Raw genomic sequence first — 12477 nt, 5'->3', positions numbered from 1 at the left:
CACTATATGGAAAGGTTTATAAAACATGCATTTTATTTGTAATAGAATTTGGGTTCACCACAAACTTCTCTTTGACTTAGTCAAAACAACTTACTATTTGGTGCAGACTTGGTTGAGACTGACAGTTCTTTTCCACGCTTGGTGGAATATCGTAGATGTCCTGCGCATGTTCCCGAGAACTTGGACCCTTCACTGCCATAGGAGGAGTATCGTACAACTAAACAAATGAGAAAAGAGCCAAAGTCTCAATCACCCTCTGAAACATAAGTGCCTCTGAATACATACAAAAGGAAAAACTGTGTGCAGAACAGATACACAAATATGCAGATGTAAATGCTTTGGCAGCTGAATCATAGCCTATTAATAAATAAAATCTTTGTTTTGTAAATGTGGGTATGCAATTTAGTTTGCTTTTGTAAAAGTATCAATTGATATTTTTACTGAGAAGAAAAACTTGATCAAGTAATGTTTTTGCCTGGTAGGTTCTTTTGAGCTGATGCATGTTTTTTTTTTTCCAATTACTTTCTAACAGAACACAATTTTCTATTACATGAAAGTAAGCTTAAAGGAAATGTTTCACCCAACCAAAAATTCTGGCTCTAAATTAAACAGTGATTAATATGCACATAAACATAAGGGTCTATATACCATCAGATTTCACAACGAACACAAAATTACAAAGCAGCAAGGCTAGAAGTCAACATGTACCCCATTCTGGAACTGGAAAAAAAAAGTGCAACACTGTACTCCAGTTTGGCCTGCAGGCTGCCTCTGTGTACAGAAACGGCAGCTAGTTATTGCCATTGCGAGAGCACTGTCTTGACCTGGTGTATTTATGGGAGAAACTCTGGCAAATTAATGTGACCTACATATAGTCCATTTCAAGGATTAAGGTCACTCTGCTCCACTTTACATTTAATTTAGTTTACGCTCTCTTTTTATCTGTCAGTCTGTCTATCTATCTGTCTGTATCTCTCTATCACTGACTAGATGCCACAGAGTCAATATCCATTTTCACGCGAGATCTGATGGAGAGGTATTTACACTGAATGGGTGAAATCTGACCATTACACAAGGAATCTCCTTTGCTCTTCATCAGCAAGTTTTATAGGGTTAAGATCCATCTGAATTTTTTTCACCTCAGGCAGTGAAGGCTTAAAAGTACTTTCTGATCCAAATGAGAACACCTGACATATGCCTGCTGTGCTGTACAACAGAGTTAGTACTGTAACATGAATGCATGAATTTGGCAGAAGGAGAGAAAAAAAACTCCTTTATCTTTCTGGCATCAAAGGATAACATGTATTCAACTGAACGACAAATACATGAACCCAATAATGTCAATCTCGGCAGGCATTATAGGGAAATCGCAAGGACCAGTTATGCAGCCAGAGGGCCCTCCTCACCATTAAATGGCCCATTATTTCCTTGTAATGCCCAAACTGGGGGACATTATTTTTCTTAGAAAATTATCTTTGCATTTGTGTTTTGTGAATAAAGTCATTTTTTTTTATTTATTTTACAGATTGTTTTTGCATTTTTGTGTTCAGGAGTACTGCTATTCCTTTTAAATATAAAGACAAAGCAACTAAGATACAGGCTATAAAACTGTTTAACAAGTGCATAGGAAAATTCTGCAAAGTGTTTGCATTCTTATATGCAGTTTTATGCTGCTGTATCGTAATCTGTTGTAGTATGACATCCTTTGATGCCCCTACACCTCTGTGAAGTTTGATTAAACAAATAGTTTATCAATAGTTTGTTAATATACAGCATTCTCAATAAACAATAAGCAATTTCTCTTCCTGAAATCTAAATAAACGTTTTCATGAATTTTAATAAAATGCAAGCTGGAATGCTGAGACTTGAGCTCTATGGGAATAATTTGCAGCAAAAGAAAATCGGGAAAGGTATAAATATCATTTTCTTTTGAAAATCTTGCAGACTCTATTTGAAGAAGAAATAGTAAAATCAGTGTGAAGATACATTAAAGAAATATAAATGTAATTATAACTAGGTTAATGAGATTAAAACAGATTGTAAATGTAATTCCAACTAGGTTAATGAGATTGAAACAGATCACTTCTCAAGTTTTCATATAGAATGCACATTCCATTAAAACTCAAGGACAGTATTTTTATTGTAATATTAAACAAATCATTTTTTAAAAGAAGCAATATATCATTGGCTGGTTAAGAAGCCTTTTTTACATGTATTATGCAGCAGAAACATTTGTCATGAATATTAATAAGGGGGGAACTAAACTCTAAGGGTGAGTACTACTGCAATGATTTGGGTCTATATCAAAAGACCGAAGTGGCGTTTAATCGAACACCTCTTTGTCAACACATAAAGAGCAACCGCACTAAAGCGCGAACACTCAAAACAGCTATTTCTTTCCCTGGGAAAGAAATCGCTAGCACACACACACACACACACACACACACACACACACACACACACACACACACACACACACACACACACACACACACACACACACACACAAAACAACGTGGGGGCTTTGCCCCCACACCTCCCAATGTGGGGGGATATGCCCTCACCCCTTAACTAAATATACCAACACTAAAATCACACTACAGTGGGGAAAGGGTCAAACACATGGAGATGGCCAAGCGATTTCTTTCCCAGGGAAAAAAAAATCACTGTTTTGAGCATTCGTGCTTTAGTGAGTTCGCTCTTTGTGTGTCGACGAAGAGGTGCTCGATTAAAAGCCTCTTCGGTCTTTTGATATAGACCCCAATGACTTGATGGTACATTAAAATTCAAAAGTTAAAGTAATGTTTTTAGTTTAACAATATGTGCCATACTATGTAATTCTAATAGCTGTAATACCGATTACATTCTCTTTTTTTTTTTGACTCATCTAAACATGGTAATGAGAGAGGCAGGCTGCAGCAGGAAATATATGCATATCAGTTACTGATTTTTTATAGGGTTTTTGAATTTATTTAATTTATATTTTCGTTTACATTTTATTTGTCATCTGTTGTTTACCGCTTATATGCAATACCCTCTTAATCAACATTTCAAGATGCAGCCACAATGTTTATTAAAGTTGTATGTCCAACTAATTATCCTTGGCCATGTTGTCTGCTCTTGTTTTTAATTGTGTATTTCACATGGGCGTTGCACCGTATTATTAGTCTTATGTTTTGCTTTAATCAACCAATCAGTTGTAGGATTTATGAATACAGTTTTCTAATTAATCTTAAATTATTCATAACCATTGTTGAATGCATAACTTGGTTATAGTTAATGACAAAAGTTCAGTTGTGTGAAGGTTCCCTCTATAAAGTATAGTTCTGTAAACATATGCACCATAACTATAGATGATAGAACAGAAAGATCACTGCTGCTGTACCATTCATTATGCCTGAAAATTAGCTGCAGACAGATATCCTTTCATCCAGCCTGACTAGCTGAACTTTTGATGTCCCCAGAGTAGTGCGGGTCTTCTTCTCATGTTGAAGCTGTCAGCAGGGGACTAGGTAGAAAAGTGAGTGTGACCTACATTTAGTTCTGTTGTAGAAGAAGGCTGTCACCCACAGATATATTGGCTAAGCTGATGTTTTGGCATGGTTAAGGCATATCTCTCCATAATAGAGCTCTACAACCCCTGGTGTCTACTATCTAACAGCTTTTTTACTGCAGCAGTGATCCTTCTATTCAATCATCTGCCGTCAGAGTGAGCAAGTCCATACTACTGTGGTACAACCATCAGAAGTATCACTGCTGTGCTATTATGTTTGAGAAGAATATTAGATACCAGAGGTGTAAGCTTGGTCACAGACAGAGGAACCCACATGCCCTACAGAACTGAAGTGGCAAAATGTTGACCTGCTCTTTGACGGTTATCTTTCATGTTTTTCTTGGCATAGTTGTAGAGCTATGAGTTCCCTGTGTGATGTCAGCTTGTAAAATATTTGTGATCAATTGTTCTTTCAAAGTTTAATAAAATTTGGCTTTGCAAATAAAAAGTAATCTGCTGTTGGATTGTGTATCTTATTTGCAATTTCTGGAATTAGTGTGGAAAGAAACCTAGCCTGGTGCCTCTCAAACATTCTGTGTTGGCACATTCCTAAACAAAAATTGCAGCCATAGTCACTGCTATCCTGGTACCATGTTTTTGAGCTGCCCTGTAAGGTTTTGCATTGGTGGTCATACCAAAAGAGAATGACGTTAGTCAGCTGTTTGGATAAGCTTTGCTGGCTGCTTTGTTTTCCTGACATGAAAATAAACAGCCTTTCGGGCAACCTGAAGACATTAGTTCTCAGTTGCCTATGTACATCTAAGAAAACAAAAACCTGGAACGTGTGTCCCTACAGCTCAAAAAACAAACAAACAACAAAAAGTAGCCCATGTAGTGAATGACCGTTGTTCCATTCAGATGTAACACCAAGTAAATGGATTATAAAAACACCATCTCAGCAACCAAACATTTAATAGAAATAAAAATAATCCACACCATATAAATCTCAAAGAAGTTAAGCACTTTCATCCATGAAATGTTTAAGGAATTCTTCAGAACAATTACTTCAATTAAACTAATTATTTAAATAGTAAAAACCATCAATCATGTGACTAAACTAAGTGAAACACAGGTCCACAAATGAAATATTCATTGTTTTAAGCATTTGCCCAGCACATATACAAAAGTCACAGTGTTAACATAGTGTGTTTAAAAATTGAATAAATTATGTTTTTTGACACTGTTATAATAATCAGATATTCACAATTTTGTTGTTAAAGTTGCATAGATTTAATCTTTAGCACTTGAAGTAATGAAATGCGCTCATTTAGATAGGTGGATTTAAGGCGCTCAGTTTTAGTTGCCATTTGAGTTCACTTTTTTCTAACAATGTTCCCCAATCTCCACCCCTTACATTTACTGGGGTTGCTTCTAATATACCAAATATTTCTTTTTTATAACTAGAACACACCAAGGTGTGTTTAAACAAAAAACTATTGGGGTTACATCTGGAAATGTCATAATTGCGTTTACAGAAACCACATTCAGTTTTCTCAACATAAAAATTTCTACATCCAGAACACAGTGCAACATAAACTATACCTTTACTAGACAAAATTCCCTTTGGCTAAATTAATTACTCACCAAACATAAAATTTTCTTCTAAAATATACATGCACTGTTTACAAGCTTCACATTTATGTGTTCCTGTAGACGTTTTATTCACTTGAAGATTTATTGGATGCTTAAGTATACATTTGAGATTTTTCCAGTTTTGTATGTTAACATGGATGAAAGTGCTTAACTTCTTTGAAATTTACATAGTGTGGATTATTTTTAGTTCTAATAAATTTTTGTTTACTGAGACAGTGTTTTTGTAATCCATTTGCTTGGTGTTGCATGTGATTGGAAAAACGGTGATTCACTGAGTGGGCTATTTTTTGTTGCCTTTGTAATTCTATTAGGTGCAGGTATTCCTACCCCCAGATTTTGCAGTTTGGAGTAAAATACCTGTACTTTAGAGTGTGATTTAAATACAGTTCTGAACCCACTTTAGGCTTGAAAGATGCACTGGATTTAAGTACCAACCTGCTCTTGGTGAAGGCTGTGTAAAGCTTTTAAGCATTAAGGTCTATAACTTTGAGATTCTTCTTGCTGAGGTAATGTCTACCAATAATAAAGTATTTTAAGATAAGTTCTATAATGCTGATGAAGTTAGTGGTTCAAATGGAAGTAAACTCAATTTCTATTTCAAAATGCAAAGAGGAAATCAGTCTCCATTGAGGTGTAAGTTGCAGTACCCACTTTAAAAACTGCTTGCCTGCAGGTATTGAAGATAGTGGAAGATTCATAAATAAGCAATCTGCAATAGCTGAAAGGTGGGATTTTAGGTGTGGGTAAGACCCTTATGAAGAAGGTCTGTCAAACAAAACAAGACTTGTGTGATAGAAACTGTTATAAACTATATCACAGCCTTCACACTATAAAGAGAATCTGTACCATTTTGCGACATTGGATTTCATTCTAGGTTCACTGGCTTTCTGTAAGCCACCTAACACTTCACTGGGGGGAAAGCTGTCCTACAGAAGAGATAATCTATCTTCTAGGTTGTTAATCAGTGGTTGTTCAGATAAAGATGGACTAGGATCCCCCTAAGATGATTCATTAATATGTCAGTGAATTGGAAGAAACAGTGGTTCTGCCTTGCCTACCCCTACTCCTGAGAGCACCAGGGTAGTCTTGGCCAAAAAAAGGCTATCACCATGTGGTTTATACTTTCTTCTCTGACCCTAAGCAGCACCATTGGTAGTTAGAGGCAGGGAAGAATTTTGTACAGTCTCCAGAGGTGCTTGAACAGGTGTGTGGCAAATGAAACAGTGGTTGGAGCTGGGAGGTTGGACAAAGCTGTACCTAACCTGCGCTGGAGACCTTTCAGTACTGATGGAATCACTAAGGCATCATACATCTAACAGCAGTACATTCTGCTACTAGCTTTTTTTGGCTCTTCCATCTCCCATGGTGCTTTATGGTCATGACCATTATTAACAGAGACGGGCTTTCTAGTTGGGGGAGGGACTAATGTCCCTTGGTCCAGAATAGGAATCTTTTTATGCTTGAGAACGACCAAAAGATTACAGATTTGGTTGCTGACAGGAGCACAGTGATTGTAGGACAAAACGTAGTGTCTCTCCTTAACCAAATAAACATTAAACGTGTTAGTCCCTCTGAGGAAACTGTCTCCTCAGGTACCATTCTAAGTAATCTTCTCAGAGAGATCTTCAGATTTACAGAAAAAATGCAATGAGAATAACAGCCAGTAATCAGCACTACAAGATTATTAACAGATGCAATAAACCCCATCTATGTGCCACAAGTCACCTGGATGATACCAATGGATAGACTACTGAACAATCTTTGATGTGAAAAACAAGTGCAGATGGAGAGGGCTGCTCTCCATTTCCTACTGAATATTCTACTGATGTCCTCAATGTGGGAAGGAAACCAGGGCTGCTCGGTGGATATCTGACCACATGAATGGATACCTACATGAGGTAAATTCCCAAGCATAATGAATGATACATAGCAGTTGTCTTTATGATGAATGATTATAAATATTTAAACAAAGGGATACTGCTGCACACATCCCTCTGTGGGGAGGAAAGCCTCACTCTTGTAGTGATATAAATAACTCTGGAAGTCAAACAAGATAAAATGATATCCATGGTAGTTTAATTCCCATGCACAATGAAGGATACTGTGTCAATGATCCTTCTGAAGAACAACTATAGATAGTCAAGTCTTTTGGACACCTCTGAAAAGCAGTATTCTATCTCTAGGGGGTCTGAGGTCACCTTCCATACCACAGCCTTTTGTTGGAAGTCTGGGAGTAAAGGACAATATAATTCACACCAATTTCCGTTTTGTTTTCAGTGCTGACACTAAGGTGAAGAACATCACCAGCAAAAGCTGTTTTGGCCTAATAACTAAAGGTAGCCCAATCAAACATCCTAATGTAAATCAAACGCATGCATCTATTCCTTTGCAAGAAATAATAAAGGGTTGACTTGTGTCATCAGCTAAATATCCCATCACTACTACAGAGATAGAAGCAAAACACACATTTGTTTAGAGAAGGTCTAACATCTTGGCAGTGCATGAGGACAGTAGGAATGTGAAGCTCCTTGCAGCAACAATCCTACTAGGTGAACATCTATGGTTTTGCTGAGTAACCTCATGCAGCTGTACTATGGTCGTACTTGGTTTTTAAAGTACATAGGGACTGATTGCTTAACTGAGTGCATTGTTTTGTATTGCTGTGTTCTAAAGTCTTAAAATTCTTCCCAGAAAAGGCCTTAGAAATGCTATTTTGCTTGGAGGTCATTCAGCAGAAGACCCATCATGTTATCAGGAAAAGGCTGGATACACAGTCAAGCACCCATCTAATCACAAAACATGTAACAGTAGACCGAAAACAAGCATCTACAGTATTTTATCCACACATTACTATGTGCCTCCTAACTCTTTCTGAAGTCTGAAAAGTTTAGTAAGTGTCTCTCCTGAAAGCACATCAACAATGCAACTAGCTAATTTCCATCTCTTTAAGGATATTCCCCCCTGCATTGCAACATGTGCATTTTGTAGTTGATGACCCCAATCTCCAAGGTGGCTGAGGTATACATCTTCCTATGAAACCTGGAAATATTCTGCTTTCCCTGTCATTTCCATACTCCATACTTCATTGGATCTTAACTTCCAACCCCAATCAGTATCACAATCCCACCACCTTACATGATTCAATAAGTGATCACCTCCCTATCTTGATACTAAGGCTACCTTATCAAACCCCTAAAACCCACCTCTATAGACAGTGCCGTAACCTGTCCAAATTCAATGCAGAAACTTTGAACTATCAACTCTCCCTGAGCAACTAGTCTCCCCTGTATAACCTTCCTCTAAATGATGCCATTCTTGAATTTAAATAAATTTTCCTAAACACACTAAATGCCCTAACTCCCATTAGGAAAATTAGCATCAAACCAAATCCCACCTTCTGCCTCTCAAAAGATACCCCTTCCACCATGAAACTTAGAGACAATACCTGGAAACAATGGTCTAAGTTAAAATCTCCTTCTCTACTCCTTAAATGCAAAGAACTCAGAAACATCACTAAAAAACTTATTATTCAGGACAAAACAAAATTCTATCAAGAAGCCCAATCCACCCAGTTTTCTAATCCAAAAAAATTCTGGCACACTATGAACAGTATATTCCATCCTGGTAAACCCTCTACCCCCAACCCCTTCCCTGACAAAACCCATCTTGAAACTACCACTCTTCTAAATAACTACTTTATAGACTCTATCAGAAAACTTACACCCCAGACAACAGTCAAAATTACTTGTAACCCCCTCGACCACCCTGCCCCAATCAGCCTTCTCCCTGAAACCTGTTTCCACTGCCTATATCAAATCCCTTCTGCTAAAACTAAAACCTTGCTCACCCTCTTTTGACAACCTACCCCCACAATTTCTTAAACTTGCTGCTGAATCTATAGCACATCCCATCTCAATTCTTATTAACCCTTCTGTCAAAGAATCCTCAGTCCCTGAGATCTGGAAATCCTTCTATACTATAACTCCACCATACTTACCAATTACTGACCAATAGCCATTCTCTCCCCTCTCTCAAATATTCTTGAGAAATACATTCATAGGCAACCTATTTACTTCATGACAACCTCCTTACCCCTTCTCTGCATGGATTTAGACCTCACCACAGCACATCCACAACCCTTCTTTTTACCCAGACAGTAGCAGAAGCAAGGGACAACAATAAACTCATATCATGTGTCTTCCTCAACCTCTCTAAAGCTTTCAACACCATCTCCCACCCTAAACTCCTCTCTAAACTATTCAAACTAAACCTCTCCACCTCCACTATCCACTACCTGGTTCTCCAGCTATCTCAACAACCAACAGCAATCTGTTAAATGGCAGACTTACTACTCACCCTTCTTACCTATTCAGACTGGTGTCCCCCCAAGGATCCATCCTTGGTTCCCTTCTCTTTCACATTTTCACTAACAATCTTCACTCTGTCTGTACCTCATCTTCACTAATCCAATATGCTGATGATTCTACCCTTATTACCCTTTCTGACAACCCCACTGACCTACACTCCCTCACACAGACTTCATTTAATATCATCGAACACTGGCTAACTGACAACCAACTAATCCTTAACCCAAAAAAAAAAAAACTCCTTTTTTCCTCCCAAAATTTCTATCCCATCTTAAAACTTCTTTCAGTCTCTCTTCTCTTGACAACAACAATATTTATGCAGACTCCACTACAAAATATCTAGGAATCACAATTGACAACAACTGAAATTTGACCATCACATCATACATTCTATCAAAAAGACCAATCAAAAGCTAGGTTTGTTATAGAGACACAAAAAAGTCTTAACTAACACCGCTAGGATACCTCACTTGACCAAGCCTGTCTCCTCCCCTGTCTACTCTATGCTTCCACTGTATTCACACACATCCAAGAAAATCTCCAAATCAGACTAGAACAAACTTACAGCTATATAGCCAGATCTGCTTGTAATCTCCCCTACAAATCCCATCACTGCCTCACACTAAAAAAACTTCAGTGGCTGGACTTCCCACAACTACTTCAGCTTTCACAGCTACAAATTGCACATTCTCTTTTCTACAAACCTGAAAACTGTCCCTCGCTGTCCACTCTCCTATCTCGCTACAAACCTGCACGATCTGTCTGTAGCACTGACCAAGCACTACTGAACACCTACAAGTCCAACAAAACTATAGGCAGGTTACTTTATAAATGCTCCACATCTCAAACCTGGAACAAACTCCCATCTAACATACAACATATCCAATCTTCGCTCCTCTTCAAAAAAGAACTGAAAAAATACCTAGCCAACTCTTTCTCCTGCAACTGCCACCACCCCACCTAATCTCCCATTAGTACACCAGAACTAGTCCCTTCATACATTATATAGTTACAATCCTGTGGATTCGTAGCTACACCTCTGAGCACTCTTAAAAACTAAACTTTCTTCCCAATTTTGCCACCGTATTTTACTTATTTCCCTGGCTACCCCAACTCTTTCCTCCGCATTTCCTTCTCTCCACTCTATCTAACTTTACCCCCTCTCCTTCCACTACACCCACTATAACTGACACAACTGCCATTCTTTGCTATTCTCGGTCTCTTCAATTATTTCTTCCCTCTTCTCTGCACTCCACTTACTATTCTTCTGTTTTGTTCCACCAACTCGACCTCTATCATTTTGTTGTTGTATATGCACAAAATGCATACTTTTAATGATTTCTACAAGGCATTAATGTTGTTACTCACGCCTCTTCATCTTGCCCTTTTTAATGTTCTTAAGCTTGCAATGTAACTTGGTGTGGTTAGGATATATGAGTATTATGTTTTGGCATCATCTTTTTTATCTTCAGTTTGTGGAGCTTTGTCAATACTTTTAATGATCATCTACAAGGCAATGTTGTTACTCGTGTTTTGTTATCTTGCCCTTCTTTATGTTTTTAAACTTGCAATATAACTTGGTTTTATTATGATATATGTGTATTATTTTTGGCATCATCTTTGTTATCATGTGTTTGTGGAGCTTTTCTCCTTGGGTCTTCACTGAAAATGGGCCCCAAGCCCAGTGGACTAATCTGGTTAAAAAAGGACAAATAAATAATAAATAAATAAATGTGACAATGTTTCCAGGTCCGGCACTATTCCGGACCCCTAGTACCATCTTTAGAAGTCCCAGCTTGGTTAACTCTTCATTCTTTATGCAAGTGCTTGTGTTAGTCTTGAACCCAATGGAAACTGTGTTTTGGAGGTTCAGAGCTGTGTGCCCTATTCCAGCGATTTATTACTGGAAAAATATTCTTGAAGGCCCCAGTTACTGGGGGAAGTCTGCGGCCTAGGATATGCAGGGCCTAATAGTGCAATATATGTCTTCTTGGTATGGGACAATGATGTTAATCCCAAATTGTAATGTTCTATCGAAAAGTTAAGAGTTTCCCTAAAAGTAACACCCTACAGATGGGAAAGGAAAGGAACGAATCTGGTTGGGGATAGACCATATCCGTCGTGCAATTCAGACATAGAGAAGACTGAAAGGGGAAGGTGGGCTTCCCAAAAATATAACACAATACAAAATGAATGCTGAATAAACACAGTCTAGTAATGCACGCAACAGAAGGAATGATAATTCTTGTCAGCTCTTCAGTCATGTAGTACCTGAAACTGTACTTCACTGCAGGACATGTTATACTCCAATAACACCATTGAACATTTTCTCCAGGCTTCTGTAGAAAATGGCCATCATCTCAGAAAGCAAAACAATCAGTGAATATATAAACTACAATAACCTGGTGCAAGTGTCACACATTTTAGGACACTACTTTAGGAGTGCTTTTTTTCATGATGTAATATGCTCTGTGAAATGTGTTATTGCTGGGCTTTTAGCTCTGTCAAGCTCTTGTTTTGCTGCTAATTAAGACATAATTCAGTGTAGTGTAGACTGATAGACGAGCACTTACTGTATCACAAGTATTCTAGAACTGTACAGTACAGTACTGTATGCTACCAAAATTAGTAAACAGCTTCTAAGTTAATATTTATTATCATTTTCTGCATTTTTACGAAAGCTGTTCCTTCTTGTATAAGAGCAACAGTGATTTAGTCATACAGACAGTGTAAACATGCTGCAGTATTTGTTTTTTATTGCATGTCCTAATGTGTGACATTGCTATAAACACATACTCACATATTTGTGTCACTGGACATAGCTAACAGCATCCAGATTTATTTGCAAGTTTGTCCGTGCTGTCATGCAGCCTCTTTTACTCGGGCACAAAAACAGCAACATGTAAGTAACAACAGTTAATAAGTACGTATGAACATTAAAAATGTTACAGAACACTGGGGGGA

General features: G+C 37.8%; 1 protein-coding gene across 4 annotated transcripts in view; it reads right to left on the bottom strand.

Annotated features, from left to right (window-relative positions):
- Positions 1 to 12477, bottom strand: part of BCAR1 (BCAR1 scaffold protein, Cas family member) — a 2082713-nt gene that overhangs the window by 69298 nt on the left and 2000938 nt on the right. For all 4 annotated transcript variants that reach the window (XM_044081461.1, XM_044081458.1, XM_044081457.1 and 1 more), the window contains one exon: positions 95 to 217. In XM_044081461.1, the coding sequence (XP_043937396.1) occupies positions 95 to 217 (123 nt within the window). The remainder of the gene's footprint in view (positions 1 to 94; positions 218 to 12477) is intronic.

The sequence above is a fragment of the Protopterus annectens genome, chromosome 8.part0, assembly GCF_019279795.1.
Source record: "Protopterus annectens isolate FY-2018-M chromosome 8.part0, PAN1.0, whole genome shotgun sequence".
Taxonomy (NCBI): domain Eukaryota; kingdom Metazoa; phylum Chordata; order Ceratodontiformes; family Protopteridae; genus Protopterus; species Protopterus annectens.
Note: the sequence above shows the minus strand (reverse complement) of the source record. Positions and strands in the feature narration are given on the sequence as shown.